A 17,967-nucleotide genomic window follows, 5' to 3' on the forward strand; every position below is an offset into this window, starting at 1 on the left:
CTAAACATCACTCATGCTATCCTAAACCAATCAATCAATCAATCAATTGTATTTTATATAGCCCTTCTTACATCAGCTAATATCTCGAAGTGCTGTACAGAAACCCAGCCTAAAACCCCAAACAGCTAGTAATGCAGGTGTAGAAGCACGGTGGCTAGGAAAAACTCCCTAGAAAGGCGAAAACCTAGGAAGAAACCTAGAGAGGAACCAGGCTATGAGGGGTGGCCAGTCCTCTTCTGGCTGTGCCGGGTGGAGATTATAACAGAACCATGCCAAGATGTTCAAAAATGTTCATAAGTGACAAGCATGGTCAAATAATAATCAGGAATAAATCTCAGTTGGCTTTTCATAGTCCCGACGTATGGTCCTAGGGCTCAGGTCTCTCAGTTGGCTTTTCATAGCCGATCATTAAGAGTTGAAAACAGCAGGTCTGGGACAGGTAGGGGTTTCGTAACCGCAGGCAGAACAGTTGAAACTGGAATAGCAGCAAGGCCAGGCGGACTGGGGACAGCAAGGTGTCATCATGCCCGGTAGTCCTGACGTATGGTCCTAGGGCTCAGGTTCTCAGAGAGAAAGAGAGAACGAGAGAATTAGAGAGAGCATACTTAAATTCACACAGGACACTGGATAAGACAGGAGAAGTACTCCAGGTATAACCAACTAACCCCAGCCCCCCGACACATAAACTACTGCAGCATAAATACTGGAGGCTGAGACAGGAGCGGTCCGGAGACACTGTGGCCCCATCCGAAGAAACCCCCGGACAGGGCCAAACAGGAAGGATATAACCCCACCCACTCTGCCAAAGCACAGCCCCCGCACCACTAGAGGGATATCCTCAACCACCAACTTACAATCCTGAGACAAGGCCGAGTATAGCCCACAGAGGTCTCCACCACAGCACAAACCAAGGGGTTTTTTGCCAATCTACCTTGACATAATGGAATGAAGACTTTATGGCCCCAAACCTCTCATTTCTTAACTCTTCCTCTGTCCTCACAACACTATGGCATGACATCATTATACCATAAAGGTCATACATATTACCACGAGGTCATACATATTGTAGATACTATTGTTTTCGTTGATAATAACCCCAATATCAAACCATCCTGTGGCCTCCACCTGCCAGTAGAAACGTCCAGTAGATAAACCCTTGGTACAATGCACAGACAGGGATCTTGTACAAATTGATGGATCAATCCATTTATTTGATTCTTCCCCTCTGGTAGCTTCGTTTCCTATGCTAACACCGTCCCCACTGTTAGCATTGTTAGCTTCGTTTCCTATGCTAGCACCATCCCCACTGTTAGCATTGTTAGCTTCGTTTCCTATGCTAGCACTACTTTGACTGTTAGCATTGTCCTCTCTCCACAACACTGTCCTCCTATCCTCAGACAGCCTCAGGTCAATGTGTGCAGAATCTGGGTCCAGGGTGAGCTCACTGGAATCTGTAGAAAACACACATGCACAATGAGGAGCCAGGGAAATAAGAAAGTTAAATGTTTTTCTGTTTAGCTGACGGTACTTTCTCATTGTTTTAAAGGAAATGTCAAACTGAAGAAACCCTGTATATCATATTACACATCAGTCAGACTCACATTTCCTCAGGCCTGGTTTGATCCTGCACTCTCCACACAAGTCCACACTGTATTGTTTTAATAGAAATAGTTCATGTCAAGAAATAATCATAATATGCAGAGGAATATTAAAGGAATATTAAAGTAACTAAATAGTGTACACATAACATATTACACTAACTTGAGTTTATCCAGTCTACAGTGTGGATCCTCCAGTCTAGCAGAGAGCAGCTTCACTCCAGAGTCTCCTGGGTGATTGTAGCTCAGGTCCAGTTCTCTCAGGTGGGAGGGGTTTGACCTCAGAGCTGAATCCAGAGAAGCACAGCCTTCCTCTGTGACCAGACAACCAGACAGCCTGCAGAGAACAGTTGGAATGAGTTAGGGTGCCATACTCAATTCAAAAGGGTTTGCTTACATCAATATGTGAGCCTCTCACCCCAAAACCTGCAAGGCACAGCGAGGGTCCCCCAGTGCAGCAGAGAGTCGCTCCACTCCTGAATCCCCCAAGTCGTTGTCTCTCAGGTCCAGCTCTATCAGGGTTGAGTTTGAACACAGGACAGAGGACAGGGACTCACAGGATAACTCTGATAGATTACACTGCCTCAGTCTAAGAGATGAATGAGAGAGATAGCAGGAGAAACAGAGAGAGAGAGAGAGAGAGAGAGAGATTGAAATTTGAATTTGGTTTTATCCAAATACCTGTGCACAGAAATATAGAATGTTAAATAAAACTGTATGTATGTATACCACACTTTACATTTTTTTTTTTTTTTTTTTTTTTTACAGCATCATCATTTCTCACCCCTGTTTCTGTATCTGACAGTGTGGATCCTCCAGTCCAGCAGAGAGCAGCTTCAGTCCCATGTCGCCCAGGGTGTTGCAGCTCAGATGCAGTTCCTCCAACTGGGAGGCTGCTAGAGCAGGGGACAAACTTCCATAGGAAGTGACCTCACAACGGACAAGTCTGGCGTGAGAGAATATGGAATTAAAAGGGGCTGTATGGATTGACACGATTCGAAACACTTGTTGTCGTAAATATCGCACCTCAGTATCTTCAGTTCACAGTGTGGACTCATAAGCCCAGTGGAGATCCCCTCCACCCCGGTGTCTGTCAGTTTGTTGTCGCTGAGGTCCAGCTCTCTCAGATGGCTGTTCTCTGACGCCAGAGCTGAAGCCACAATTTCACCGCAGCTCTCGTCGAGCCAACACCCAGGAAACCTATGGATTACAACAAAGTGGATCATCCTTCTACACTTTGTGGACTTACATGCTTTAGTCTCTCTTAAGGAGTGTAATCGTAGTAAACAAGTTTACAGAAGAGTCTTTTAAATTGACTTCAAACAGCTAAACACTTGGCTGACTTCCCCTGTTCCGTCCCCTAACATCCCTTAGGTGCCGTTGTTGCATTGCTAGTTGCCAGCAGAAGAAGAAGCTGTAGATCCATCTATCCATTCATGTCACAAACGGCTTCCGTTTCTATTTTTCTTCCACTTTACTAAGAAGCTTTTTCTTGGTTTGCTCTTTTTTTTGTTTTGTTTACTAATAATTGCTCACCTTAGTGTGTGCAGCTGACTGTAAGATTGATTCAGTGCAGCAGTTAGCACCTCCAGCTCAGTTGTTGAAAACCCTTGGATATGACTGATGTCTAGTGACTCTAGTCTGTTGTTGGGACTTGCCAGCGCGTCTATGAAGGGCTTCTGGTTCTCCAGCTGGCTGTAGATTATGCTGAGTTCTCTCAGGTGTGAGCCAGGCATTTGGATAGCTGATGCCAAAATTTCAGCGCAGTCGTCTGTGAAATAGCAGGCCACTAGCCTTAAGAGGGGAAAACAAAGGGCTTATAAAGGACATAAAAAAAGTGTAAATTATACTAATAGTCGTAAGTGACTACGGTAATCTACCAATCTTAGGAAAGTAAATGGAGGCAGGTAGCTTAGTGGGTAAGAGCGTTGTGCCAGTAACCGAAAGGTCGCTGTTTCTATTCCCCGAGCCGACTAGGTGAAAAATCTATCTGTACCCTTAAGCAAGGCACTTAACCCTAATTGCTCCTGTAAGTCGCTCTGGATAAGAGCGTCTGCTAAATGACGTAAATGTAAATTCACTATCATCTGAACTTACATAGCCTTCCTGCAGTATCTAACTATTGGGAGGAGTCTGCTACGGCCCTGACTTGACGTGTTGTATTTTCTCGTGTCAAATTCATCCAGCACCTCCTCTGACATCAACAGCATGTACGCCAGCGCCGAGCACTGAGCAGGTGTCAGCTCAATCTTGGAGAGACTTTGGGAGGTCAGGAACTTTAGAATTTCATTCACCAGGGAGTTGTCCTTCAGCTCAATCAAACAGTAGAGGAGATTGATACACCTCTCTGAGGAAACAAACCATTCAGTCGATAACTTGACCTTGATGTATTGGATGGTATTCTGGATACTCTCTTTGTCTCCCTCTGTCTGGAGCTGTAGGCATTTCAAGAGGATCTGATTGGACTCCAGTGAGATGCCCAGAAGGAAGCGGAGGAAGAGGTCCAGGTGGCCGTTCTTGTTGTGGAACGCTTTATCCACTGCACACCTGTGTAAGTCATGCAATGTATCCAGCTTTCCGAAATATAGTGAAACCCATGGTGAAATACATGGCAAACCATTGGCATGACAATGGGAAACATAGAGTGCTGTGAAGAACTCCTGAATGCTGAGATGCACAAAGCTATACAACTTCACTCTAAACATTGGGTCCTCCTCTCTGAAGATCTCTGTGCACATCCCTGAGCCCAAAAAGGCTTCATTGATATCAATATCACACTCTCTCAAATCTTCTTCAGAAAACACCAGATTGCTCTTTAACAGGTTATGGGAGGCTAGTTTTCCAAGTTTCAAAATGATCTGTACGTCAGACTCTGACAGTTTCCGAAGGTCTGTTTCATTTTTCCCATGCTTCTTGTTCTCCAGGTTTGTCAGAGTGAGTAGGAAACAAATGTACATCTCAGTCAGAGTTTTAGGGACTTCTTCAGAACAGGATCCTCTCAACATGTTCCCAAGAACCATGGCAGTAATCCAACAGAAGACCGGAATGTGGCACATGATGAAGAGACTCCTCGATGTCTTTATGTGTGAGATGATTTTGCTGGACAGGTTCTCATCATCACTGAATCTCTTCTTGAAGTATTCTTCTTTCAGTGGGTCGTTGAATCCCCGAACTTCTGTTACACGGTCAAAACAGTCGGAGGGTATCTTATCAACTGCTGCTGGTCGGGAGGTTATCCAGAGGAGAGCAGAAGGAAGCAGATTCCCCTTGATGAGGTTTGTCAGCAGCACGTCCACTGATGTTGTCTTGGTTACATTAGACAACCTCTTGTTGTTATGGAAATCCAGTGGAAGTTGGCTTTCATCCAGACCATCCAAGATGAACACGACTTTGCAGTCGACCACCTTCTTTGCATCATTGATATCTGTTAGTTCAGGGTGGAAGTCACTCAGGAGCTCCAAGAGATTGTAGTCATCTTTGATGAAATTCAAGTCCCTGAATGGAAGTGCGAAGACAAAATCTACATCCCGATTGGCTATTCCTTCTGCCCAGTCAAGGATGAACTTCTGCACTGAGACCGTTTTTCCAATGCCAGCGATTCCCTTTGTCAGCACAGTTCTGACGGGTACCGCTTGTTTGGATTGGGATTTGTCATTATGTTCCTCTGTCTTAGGGTCTAAAGATTTAAAGATGTCATTGCAGTTGATTGCATGGTCTTGAAATGCTTTGGTCCGAGCCGTATCTTCAATCTGCCATACCTCATGCTCTTTATTAACCCCTTCACTCTCCCCAGTTGTGATGTAGAGCTCGGTGTAAATATTGTCCAGCAATGTTGGGTTTCCCCGTTTTCCAAGCCTCTCAAAGATGCTCCCAAACTTCTTCTTCATGTTGGACTTGTGTTTGCCCTTGACTTTTTGCAGATCTTCATCTAATGAGGAAAGAACATTGATAGTGTTGTGGGATGCATAAAATATATCTTTACTTCTGTTTTTTTATCTGCAGTATTCAGTACCGTAACGAACACAATACTTTCAGTTACTGGTTTCAAAGTCCGATTTCCTGCATGGGCGTGCCATATTTTTTTTTTTCCAGACTTTTATGAGTCTGTGTGTGTGTGTTAATCTACAACTGGTACATCCATTTTTTTACTTTAAAATTAATTATATACTGTGTACCCATTTGATTCTTGAAGAATACAACTTACAAATACCTCATGAGCTTAGTTCAACTGTCGTACCCTATCAAAACAAAAAATATATGCTTAATTGTATAGTATTATTTGACAGGGACACTGCATATTAACTAATCAACATTTCTGTAATAATTTGTTTTGTTTTTTTGCATTATTTTCTATTATAACAAAAATAACAATAAAGAATTGTCTTACCAGCACCATGTGAAGGCATAGTAACACTGATGTTTTCATAAACTGAACCTCCGAGATTGCAGCCAACAAGTTGGGGTGCAACAACAACAGAACCACCCTGAGCTGTAATGGAGGACTGTGGTGGGGCAGGCTGAGCCGTAATGGAGGACTGTGGTGGGGCAGGCTGAGCCGTAATGGAGGACTGTGGTGGGGCAGGCTGAGCCGTAATGGAGGACAGCGGACCAGAGTCCTGGGCTGGAACGAGGGACTGAGGAGTCTGATCCATGATATAAGACAGTCAGTCTCCTCCCCCTGAGAGAGCCAGAAGCAAAGAGAGAACAGACAATATACACTGAACACTTTCCTTACATTGAGTTACACCCCCTTTTGCCCTCAGAACACCTTCCTAATATTGAGTTGCACCCCTTTTGCCCTCAGAACACCTTCCTAATATTGAGTTGCACCCCCTTTTGCCCTCAGAACACCTTCCTAATATTGAGTTACACCCCTTTTGCCCTCAGAACACCTTCCTAATATTGAGTTGTACCCCCTTTTGCCCTCAGAACACCTTCCTAATATTGAGTTGTACCCCCTTTTGCCCTCAGTACAGTCTCAATTCGGTATCAGTATTGTAGTCCTATGCCATAACCACAGAAGGCTAGAATGGTCATCACAAAGGATACATAGTTGACTTACAGAAAGATTCCCTAGTATATTTATTTTATTTAACCAGGTACGCCATTGAGTATACATTTTCTTTAACAATAACAACCTGACCACGATAAGAGCGAGACACCGTGCAGCAAAGCAGACAATTCTTTAAAACTCAACACATAAACAGAAAACGTAAAAAACAAATGCACAACACTCGGTAGGATGTAAAACATATCTATATAACGGTTATATAGAGCTTTGAATCCCTAAAAAGACGACACTTACCGCATGTAAGTTGTCTTGTTGTGCCGTCTACAATGCTGCTTTCTTCCTCCTACTTTCTTTGGTCTGTTTCATGTTCTGGGCGTTGTAGAGGAGGATACTTCCTCAGTGTTGCCAACTCCTCAGTAAGTAAAGTAGCTATTGGCTGTCCTAAAAGTCACTAGAAGTCGCTAAATTACGTCAACACTCAATTTGCATCATTGGTCATGCGCTTGTAATTGTGATGGACGCTGTAGGAGAGAGGAATAACTTCGTGAGAGAGAATTTTTTTTGTATACAATCTACATTAACAATCTAAATGGACCACAAAAAAATAAGGGCGGGATCAGCCAGCGGCGGCTTCTCGCATGCGCGATTCATTTGCAGTCTGGACGCGGAGTGGTGAACATCTTCTGCTCTGAATACTCGCTAAATATAGCGACAAAGTCGCTAAATTGGACTTTGCAGTTAACCGCAAAGTTTCATCATCTCTGTACTGACAGGGTTTGGTGACTGGATATAAATTAATTCAAAGGAATAGTCAGAGAGGCGTGTCTTAGTTTATAATACAAAACTGTGTCTGTCTGTCTGTTTTATATACTTTGTATTTAAAGCACAAATGTATTAATAAAGTTGATTTTTCTATCAGTCTGTCTGTCGGTCTGTCTCTCTGTCCATCCATCTGTCTGTATGTGTTTCTTTCTCTCTCTCTTCATAGTAGGGATATTCAAAAATAAAATATATAAATATTTTTAAAAACATGTTGATTTTTCTGTCAGTCAGTCTATCAGTCTGTCTGTCTGTTTTATATACTTTGTATTTAAAGCATAAATTAATTAATGAAGTTGATTTTTCTGTCTGTCAGTCTGTTAGTCTGTCTGTCAGTCTGTCAGTCAGTCAGTCTGTCTGTTGTCTGTCAGTCTGTCTATCTGTCAGTCAGTCTGTCTGTTAGTCTGTCTCTCTCTGTCCATCAGTCTGTCTGTTTTTCTTTCTCTCTCTCTTCATCATTGGGATATTCAATATATAAGGCCATGCGCTTCCCCCGAGTGGCGCAGTGGTCTAAGGCTGATCCACTAGAGATCCTGGTTCGAATCCAGGCTCTGCTGTAGCCGGCCGCAACCGGGAGACCAATGGGGCGGCGCACAATTGGCCCAGCGTCGTCCAGGGTAGGGGAGGGAATGGCCGGCAGGGAGGTAGCTCAGTTGGTAGAGCACGGCGTTTGCAACGCCAGGGTTGTGGGTTCGATTCCCACGGGGGGCCAGTATGAAAATAAATAAAAAATAATAATGTATGCACTAACTGTAAGTCGCTCTGGATAAGAGCGTCTGCTAAATGACGTAAAAATAGAAATATTTTAAAAAACATGTAGAATACATGTAGGATACATAGGATACTAGTTGATTTACAGAACGATGCCGTAGTAAATGTATTTTATTTGCTCTTATTTAACCAGGTACGTCATTGAGTATACTTAAGCAATAAGGTCCAAGGGGGTGTGGTATATGGCTGATATACCACAAACCCCAGAGGTGCCTTATTGCTATTGTAAAATGGTTACCAACATAATTAGAACAGTAAAAATAAGTGTTTTGTCATACCCGTGGTATACGGTCTCATATACCATGGCTTTCAGCCAATCAGCATTCAGGGCTCGAACTACCCAGTTTACACATTTTCTTTAACAATAACGACCTGACCACGATAAGAGCGATACACCGTGTATCAAAGCAGACAGTTCTTTGAAACTCAACACATAAACAGAAAAGGTAAAAGACAAATGTACAACACTGGGTAGGATGTAACACATATCTATATAACGGTTATATAGAGCTTTGAATCCCTAAAAAGACGACACGTACCGCATGTAAGTTGTTTTGTTGTCCTGTCTACTCTGGGCGTTGTAGGGTAGGCTCCTTCCTGTTAACCGCAAAGTTTCATAACCTCTGGCAACGGTTCTGTTCTAACAGGCTTGGTGATTGGATAGAAATAAATTCAAACAAATAGGCAGAGAGGCGTGTCTTAGCTTGTATTACAAAGCTGTGTGTGTGTGTGTGTGTGTGTGTGTGTGTGTGTGTGTGTGTGTCTGTCTGAAGCTGTTTGTCTCTGTCTGTCCATCTGTCTGTCTGTCTCTCTCTCTCTCTCTGTCTGTCCATCTATCTCTCTCTCTGTCTGTCTAGGGCCTAGGTCATGTTTAAATTAAGGGATTAACATTTGCCAGGTATAATCTTTGGGATTTGACTCCTTGATGTTAAATTGGGAAATATATTTTTGGGTGGTGGTGGTGGAGGAGGAATAATGGTCTGGGGCTGTTTTTCATGGTTCAGGCTCCTTAGTTCCAGTGAAGGGAAATCTTAACGCTATAGCATACAATGACATTCTAGACCATTCTGTGCTTCCAACTTTGTGGCAACAGTTTGGGGAAGGCCCTTTCCTGTTTCAGCATGACAATGCCCCCGTGAACAAAGCGAGGTCCATACAGAAATGGTGTTTAGAGATCGGTGTGGAAGAACTTGACTGGCCTGCACAGAGCCCTGAACTCAACCCCCTTCGAACACCTTTGGGATGAATTGGAACGCCGACTGCGAGACAGGCCTAATCGCCCAACATCAGCGCCCGATCTCACTAATGCTCTTGTGGCTGAATGGAAGCAAGTCCCAGCAGCAATGTTCCAACATCTAGTGGAAAGCCTTCCCAGAAGAGTGGAGGCTGTTATAGCTGCAAATGGGGACCAATTCCATATTAATGCCCATGATTTTGGAATGAGATGTTTGACGAGCAGGTGTCCACATACTTTTGGCAATGTAGTGTATTTTTGGTTGGTGGAGGAGGTGATTCCTTCTTGATGTTAACCAGAGAGAATATATTTCTGGGTGGTGGTGAAGGTGATTCCTTTCCAATATAACCCAGAGAGAATATCTTCAGTTCTCCTTTCTTCACCTCTTTCTTCCTCTTACCCGGAGAGAGACTCTTCAGTGACACAGACTCCTTCCTAGAGTTACCCAATGACAGCCTCTTGATTGAGGGTGACTCCGTCCTCTTCCCGGCCAATGAAAACCTCTTCTTGGGAGTAAGGACCTCCCTCTTTAGGATCTCCACTGACAGTTTGTCCAGAGTAGGAAGAATGATGCTTCTCTTCTGTTTCTTACTGGATAGCGACCCTTCAGTTCACTCCAGGTCAACACTGAGTCCTGTTTCTTCTTTTGGCCATGTACTAATCCAGGCACTTGTGCCATCAAACCAATTTATCCAGAACGCAGCAGCCTGCCTGGTTTTCAACCTTCCCAAGATCTCTCCTGTCACCCTGCTCCTCCGCACACTCCACTGGCTTCCAGTCGAAGCTCTCATCCACTACAAGACCATGGTACTTGCCTACGGAGCAGCAAGAGGAACTGCCCCTCCCTACCTTCAGGCTCTGCTCAAACCCTACACCCCAACCCAAGAACTCTGTTCTGCCACCTCTGGTCTCTTGGCCCTCCCACCCCTACGGGAGGGCAGCTCCCGCTCAGCCCAGTCCAAGCTCTTCTCTGTCCTGACACCCCAATGGTGGAACCAGCTTCCCTCTGAAGCTAGGACAGCAGAGTCCCTGTCACTCTTTCGAAAGCACCTGAAACCCTACCTCTTCGAACAGTATCTTAAATAATCCCACAGTCTACTGAATGGAGTGGCTCTCCCATAGACACCAATGATAGCAGCCGGGTCCGATCTACTGAAGGGGGTGGCTCTCCCATAGACACCAATGATAGCAGCCGGGTCCGATCTACTGAAGGGGGTGGCTCTCCCATAGACACCAATGATAGCTGCTGGGTCCGATCTACTGAAGGGGTTTGGCTCTCCCATAGACACCAATGATAGCAGCCGGGTCCGATCTACTGAAGGGGGTGGCTCTCCCATAGACACCAATGATAGCAGCTGGGTCCGTTCTACTTAGTTCATTGAGGTCTCACTTCCGTTTCCTTTTCTGTCTCTCTCTTTATCAGCTCACCACTCCCCGCCCCTCCCACTCAGAGAAAAGGGGTGTATTCATTAGTCTGACAAACCTTTTTTCATCAAAAAAAAAAATAAGAATTGGCTATGAAAATAGGAGTATATATTAGACGAATTCAGATAGTTCCCTCCCTGTTCCGATTGGCTCTGTTTTGGTTCTGTTAGGTTCCTAGTGACTACACACCAGAACAGAAGGATCCGGGTGTCTGGCAGGTTCAACTAAATAAAAACTAAATTCAGGGCAGCAGGTAGCTTAGTGGTTAAGAGCGTTGTGCCAGTAACCGAAAGGTCGCTGGTTCTAATCCCCGAGCCGACTAGGTGAAAAATCTGTCGATGTGCCCTTGAGCAAGGCACTTAACCCTAATTGCTCCTGTAAGTCGCTCTGGATAAGAGCGTCTGCTAAATGACCAATTATTTATTACACCATTCTGTACATATGTATAACATTTGCATGTAGCTGTTATGAATGCATAGAGCTGTAATGAATGCATGGAGCTGTTATGGACGAATGGAGCTGTTAGGAATGCATGGAGCTGTTAGGAATGCATGGAGCTGTTAGGAATGCAGGGAGCTGTTAGGAATGCAGGGAGCTGTTAGAAATGCAGGGAGCTGTTAGGAATGCATGGAGCTGTTAGGAATGCATGGAGCTCTAATGAATTCTTATAGCAAGTTATGATACGCTATAGGGGCAATTATCACATCATGTTGTCATGGATATATATCAACGGTAACTGTGCATTGATGAGACGTTACGCCTAAATAGACAGACCAGACAGACAGTTCAGTACCTACATGAATCATTTATTGACCATTTTGATACCTTCTGGAAACAAAGCTTGTATTATAAGGAGGATGGGATCCATCCAAATCATTTGGGTTCCTGGATCATTTCACACCATTATAAGGCTGCGTTGAGACAATGACTTATCAATGACCCAAGTCCAGCTCATTTAATCCCTACCATTGTGTCGCTGAGTTGTCATAATGCTTCAGCAAATGTACATTATCCTAGGGACATTGGAAGACACAATGTAAATAACCTAATTTATGTCCCTCTTACTGCCCGGAATGCCTCTGCTGATCCTACAGCTATTGTATGCAGTACTCATATGCCTATGAACCAGAGTAATACTGTTGCCACTGAGGTGGTGTGCCCTAGTAGGAAGTCCACTGTGTGCAGCTCACCCTGCACTAATAAAAATAACCAGAATATGTCTACCTCTGCTAAGCTTCCCAGTAAAGCAAGAAAAAGAATGAAGCATCCCAGAAAAGTGTTAAAAATAGCCCAAGTTAACATATGTAGCTTAAGAAACAAGGTTCATGAAATCAATAATTTGCTAGTAACAGATGACATTCATATTCTGACAATCTCTGAAACTCACTTAGATAATACCTTTGATGATACAGTGTTAGCAACACAGGGTTATTACATTTACAGAAAATACAGAAATGCTAACGGGGCGGTGTTGCTGTCTATATTCAGAACCACATTCCTGTAAAGCTTAGAGAGGATCTCATGTTAAATACTGTTGAAGTAATATGGCTACAGGTTCACCTGCCTAGACCACCAAATGCTAACAGTCAGTATCTGCTATAGACCACCAAATGCTAACAGTCAGTATCTGGATAACATGTGTGAAATGCTTGATAATGTATGTGATATCAATAGAGAGGTATACTTTCTGGGTGATTTAAATATTGACTGGCTTTCATCAGGCTGCCCACTCAAGAGAAAGCTTCAAACTGTAAACTAGTGCCTGCAACCTGGTTCAGGTTATCAATCAACCTACCAGGGTAGTTACAAACAGTACAGGAACTGAAATCATCAACATGTATTGATCACATCTTTACTAATGCTGCAGACATTTGTTTGAAAGCAGTATCCAAAATCCATCGGATGTAGTGATCACAATATAGTAGCCATATCTAGGAAAACCAAAGTTCCAAAGGCTGGGCCTAATATAGTGTGTAAGAGGTCATACAATAAGTTTTGTAGTGATTCCTATGTTGCTGATGTAATAATATTTGTTGGTTCGTGGTGTGTACTGAGGAGCAAACAGACACTGCACTTGACACATTTTTGAAATTGCTTATCCCAGTTACTAATAACAATGCACCCATTAAGAAAATGACTGTAAAAACTGTTAAATCCCCGTGGATTGATGAGGAATTGAAATTTTTTATAATTTAGAGGGATGAGGCAAAAGATATGGCAAATAGGTCTGGCTGTACAACCGATTGGCAAACATACTGCAAATTGAGAAATCATGTGACTGAACTGAATAAAAAGAAGAAACTACACTATGAAACAAAGATAAATGACATTGAATTATAGTAAAAAGCTTTGGAGCACCTTACATGACATTTTGGGCAAAAAGGCAAACTCCGCTCCCATCATTGAATCAATGGCTCATTCATCACAAAACCCACTGATATTGCCAACTACTTTAATTATTAGCAAACTTAGGCATGACATGCCAACAACAAACGCTGACACTATACATCCAAGTATATCTGACCAAATTATGAAAGACAAGCATTGTAATTTTGAATTCCGTAAAGTAAGTGTGGAAAAGTATTATTGTCTATCATCAATGACAAGCCACCGGGGTCTGACAACTTGGATGGAAAATTACTGAGGATAATAGAGGTCGATATTGCCGCTCCTATTTGCCATACCTTCAATTTAAGCCTACTAGAAAGTGTGTGCCCTCAGGCCTGGAGGGAAGCAACATTTATACCCCTACCTGAGAATAGTAAATCCCCCTTAACTGGCTCAAATAGCCGACCAATCAGCCTGTTCCCAACTCTTAGTAAACTTTTGGAAAAAATGGTAATTGACCAGATAAAATGCTATTTTACAGTAAACAAATTGACAACAGACTTTCAGCACGCTTATAGGGAAGGACATTCATCAAACACAGCACTTACACAAATGACTGAAATTGATGATAAAAAGATTGTGGGGGCTGTTTTGTTAGACTTCAGTGCGGCTTTTGACGTTATCGATCATAGTCTGCTGCTGGAAAAACGTATGTGTTATGGCTTTACACCCCCTGTTATATTGTGGATGAAGAGTTACCTGTCTAACAGAACACAGAGGGTGTTCTTTAATGGAAGCCTCTTCAACATAATCCAGGTAGAATCAGGAATTCCCCAGGGCAGCTGTCTAGGCCCCTTACTTTTTTCAATCTTTAGTAAAGCCAGTGTGTCTGTGTATGCGAATGACTCAACACTATACACGTCAGCTACCACAGCGACTGAAATGACAGCAACACTTAACAAAGAGCTGAGGTTAGTTTCAGAATGGGTGGCAAGGAATAAGTTAGTCCTAAATATTTCAAAAACTAAAAGCATTGTATTTGGGACAAATCATTCACTAAACCCTAAACCTCAACTAAATATTGTAAGGAATTATGTGGAAATTGAGCAAGTTGAGGAGACTAAACTGCTTGGAGTAACCCTGGATTGTAAACTGTCATGGTCAAAGCATATTGATACAACAGTAGCTAAGATGGGGAGAACTATGTCCATAATTGTGACACTCTGGCTCTAGGACTTGTATATGTGAGCCAGGGTGTATCTCATTTGGTGGTGTTGGGGATGGGTGAGTTTCATTTTGTTTGTATTTAGTGGTGATTGGTTAATGACTCCCAATCGGAGGTAACGAGTGTCAGCTGTCGGCTCGTTATCTCTGATTGGGAGCCATATATATTCTGTGTGTTTTCACCTTTGTTTTGTGGGTTATTGTTTCTGTGTTGCTGTTAGTCTGTATCAGTATTTTGAACTTCACGTATCGTCATTTGTTGTTTTCTTCGTGGTTGCTTTATTAATAAAGTCATCATGTTCACTCCACGCGCTGCGTATTGGTCCGCTCCTTCAGACGATCGTGACAGAATAACCCACCACAAAAGGACCAAGCAGCGTAACAAGCGGCAACAGGACCTACCTACACAGGAGTTATGGACGCCTCCTAAGGATTTTTGGACATGGGAGGAGATTCGGGCTGGAAAGGGTCCTTGGGCACAACCGGAGGAATATCACCGCCCTCGTGAAGAGCTGGAGGCAGCCAAAGCCGAGAGGAGGTGGTACGAGGAGGCAGCGCGAAGGCGAGGCTGGAAGCCCGTGGAAGAGAGGCAACCCCAAGAAATTTTTTGGGGGGGGCACATGGCTTGGGCGACAGAGCAGCAGGAGGCTGCCACAGGGAGAAAAGGAGAGAAGGCTAACGGAGTACGGGAGTCATTGGCGAGTAGAAGGAGGGAAGTTGTTGTGGCACGGCATGAGAGACTGAAGTGTGTTACCAGTCCGGTCCGGCCCGTTCCTGATCCCCAGTTAAGGCCAGTGGTGTGTGTTCCCGGTACGGACCGGCCTGTTCCTACTCCACGCACCAGGTCCACGATGTGCGTCGCCAGCCCGGCCCGGCCTGTTCCTGCTCCACGCACGAAGCCTACGGGGTGCGTCGCCAGCCGGCCAGAGTCTGCCGTCTGCCCAACGGCGCCTGAACTGGCCGTCTGCCCAACGGCGCCTGAACTGGCCGTCTGCCCAACGGCGCCTGAACTGGCCGTCTGCCCAACGGCGCTGGAACTGCCCGTCTGCCCTATGGCGTCTGAACTGCCCGTCTGCCAAGCGCTGCATAAGCCGCCCGTCTGTACTGAGCCTGCAAAGCCGCCCGTCTGCCATGAGCCTTCAGAGCCGTCCGCCAGATCGGAGCCGCTAGAGCCTTCCGCCAGACAGGAGCCGCTAGAGCCTTCCGCCAGACAGAATCATACACTTGCTATGGAATCAGCAGGAGCCGACGCAGCCCATACTAGACTGGAAGCTCAGGTTTGGGACCAGAAAGAGCAGCTCCTGCAGATGGGAGCCGCCCTGCTGGAGGTGATGACTGCAATCCGAGGCTGGGGTCCGCCTCCACCGCCAGCCGCCCAGCCAGCACCATCAGCCAGCCATGAGCAGCCAGATCCGTCAGCCAGCCATGAGCAGCCAGATCCGTCAGCCAGCCATGAGCAGCCAGATCCGTCAGCCAGCCATGAGCAGCCAGATCCGTCAGCCAGCCATGAGCAGCCAGACCCGTCAGCCAGCCATGAGCAGCCAGATCCGTCAGCCAGCCATGAGCAGCCAGATCCGTCAGCCAGCCATGAGCAGCCAGATCCGTCAGCCAGCCATGAGCAGCCAGATCCGTCAGCCAGCCATGAGCAGCCAGATCCGTCAGCCAGCCAGGATCCGCCAGAGCCGTCCAGCCAGGATCCGCCAGAGTCGTCCAGCCAGGATCCGCCAGAGCCGTCTAGCCAGGATCCGCCAGAGCCGTCCAGCCAGGATCCGCCAGAGCCGTCCAGCCAGGATCCGCCAGAGCCGTCCAGCCAGGATCCGCCAGAGCCGTCCAGCCAGGATCCGCCAGAGCCGTCCAGCCAGGATCCGCCAGAGCCGTCCCGCCGGGATCCGCCAGAGCCGTCCCGCCGGGATCCGCCAGAGCCGTCCAGCCTGGATCCGCCAGAGCCGTCCCGCCAGGATCCGCCAGAGCCGTCCCGCCAGGATCCGCGAGAGCCAGCCAGCCAGGATCCGCCATCTAGTCAGGTGCTGCCCCTTAGCCCGGTGCTGCCCCTTAGTCCGGTGCTGCCCCTTAGCCCGGTGCGGCCCCTTAGTCCGGTGCTGCCCCTTAGCCCGGTGCTGCCCCTTGTTCCGGTGCTGCCCCTTGTTCCGGTGCTGCCCCTTATCCCGGTGCTGCCCCTTATCCCGGTGCTGCCCCTTAGGCCGATGCTGCCCCTTAGTCCGGTGTTGCCCCTTAGTCCAGGTGGGGTTAGTTGGAGGGTGGTCATTGGGAGGAGGCTATCGAAGCAGGTTGTGACTGTGGTGGGGTGGGGATCACGACCGGGGCCAGAACCGCCACCATGGACAGACGCCCACCCAGACCCTCCCCTAGTCCTGATGTTGGTGCGCCCGGAGTTCGCACCTTTAGGGGGGGGTACTGTGACACTCTGGCTCTAGGACTTGTATATGTGAGCCAGGGTGTATCTCATTTGGTGGTGTTGGGGATGGGTGAGTTTCATTTTGTTTGTATTTAGTGGTGATTGGTTAATGACTCCCAATCGGAGGTAACGAGTGTCAGCTGTCGGCTCGTTATCTCTGATTGGGAGCCATATATATTCTGTGTGTTTTCACCTTTGTTTTGTGGGTTATTGTTTCTGTGTTGCTGTTAGTCTGTATCAGTATTTTGAACTTCACGTATCGTCATTTGTTGTTTTCTTCGTGGTTGCTTTATTAATAAAGTCATCATGTTCACTCCACGCGCTGCGTATTGGTCCGCTCCTTCAGACGATCGTGACAATAATTAAGCGCTGCTCTGCCTTCTTAACAGCACTATCAACAAGGCAGGTCCTACAGGCCCTAGTTTTGTCGCACCTGGACTACTGTTCAGTCATGCGGTCAGGTGCCACAAAGAGGCACTTAGGAAAATTGCAATTGGCTCAGAACAGGGCAGCACGGCTGGCCCTGGATGTAAACAGAGAGCTAACATTAATAAAATGCATGTCAATCTCTCCTGGCTCAAAGTGGAGGAGAGATTGACTTCATCACTACTTGTATTTGTGAGAGGTATTGACATGGCATCGGACACACATGCATACCCCACAAGACATGCCACCAGAGGTCTCTTCACAGTCCCCAAGTCCAGAACAGACTATGGGAGGAGCACAGTACTATATAGAGCCATGACTACATGGAACTCTATTCCACATCAAGTAACTCATGCCAGCAGTCAAATTAGATTTAAAAAACGGATAAAAAATACACCTTATGGAACAGCGGGGACTGTGAAGCAACACAAACATAGACACATGCACACAAACTCATGATAACGTACGCACTATACACACATGTACACATGGATTTTGTGTTCTAGATATGTGGTAGTAGAGTAGAGGCCTGAGGGCACACACTTAATATGTTGTGAAATCTGTTATGAATGCATTGTAAAGTTTGTTGTCATGTTTTTAAAATGTATAACTGCCTTTATTTTGCTGGACCCCAGGAAGAGTAGCTGCTGCCTATGGGGAATCCATAATAAATATAAATGACCATGCTACCAATGGATCTTCATCTGTCATTCAT

General features: G+C 45.6%; 2 protein-coding genes across 2 annotated transcripts; both read right to left on the bottom strand.

The window, feature by feature from the left end:
* Nucleotides 1-969: 969 nt before the first annotated feature.
* Nucleotides 970-3,359, bottom strand: LOC311119219 (ribonuclease inhibitor-like). Its single transcript, XM_084193948.1, has 7 exons — nt 3,135-3,359; nt 2,625-2,798; nt 2,383-2,544; nt 2,017-2,187; nt 1,762-1,935; nt 1,602-1,648; nt 970-1,451 (listed from the first exon to the last, which is right to left on the bottom strand). The coding sequence occupies exons 1-7, from the start codon at nt 3,332-3,334 to the stop codon at nt 1,021-1,023; spliced, it is 1,359 nt and encodes a 452-aa protein (XP_084050074.1). The 5' UTR covers nt 3,335-3,359; the 3' UTR covers nt 970-1,020.
* A 28-nt stretch (nt 3,360-3,387) lies between these two features.
* On the bottom strand, nt 3,388-7,240 carry LOC311119223 (protein NLRC3-like; the record flags this gene model as incomplete). Its single annotated transcript, XM_084193951.1, has 4 exons — nt 6,904-7,240; nt 5,986-6,276; nt 3,748-5,526; nt 3,388-3,392 (listed from the first exon to the last, which is right to left on the bottom strand). The coding sequence occupies exons 2-4, from the start codon at nt 6,248-6,250 to the stop codon at nt 3,388-3,390; spliced, it is 2,049 nt and encodes a 682-aa protein (XP_084050077.1). The 5' UTR covers nt 6,251-6,276; nt 6,904-7,240.
* Nucleotides 7,241-17,967: the final 10,727 nt, after the last annotated feature.

Source organism: Coregonus lavaretus (genome assembly GCF_964263955.1).
Source record: "Coregonus lavaretus genome assembly, contig: HAP1_SCAFFOLD_2564, whole genome shotgun sequence".
Classification (NCBI taxonomy): Eukaryota; Metazoa; Chordata; class Actinopteri; order Salmoniformes; family Salmonidae; genus Coregonus; species Coregonus lavaretus.

What these genes read in the sequence shown, in the direction of transcription:
- LOC311119219 (XM_084193948.1), bottom strand. Translation starts at nt 3,334, where the DNA reads ATGCCTGGCTCACACCTGAGAGAACTCAGCATAATCTACAGCCAGCTG. An exon ending in TGTCAGATACAGAAACAGGG is followed by an intron (nt 2,188 to 2,382) that starts GTGAGAAATGAT and finishes TTCATCTCTTAG; the next exon opens with ACTGAGGCAGTGTAATCTAT. An exon ending in TGTAGACTGGATAAACTCAA is followed by an intron (nt 1,649 to 1,761) that starts GTTAGTGTAATA and finishes AAAACAATACAG; the next exon opens with TGTGGACTTGTGTGGAGAGT.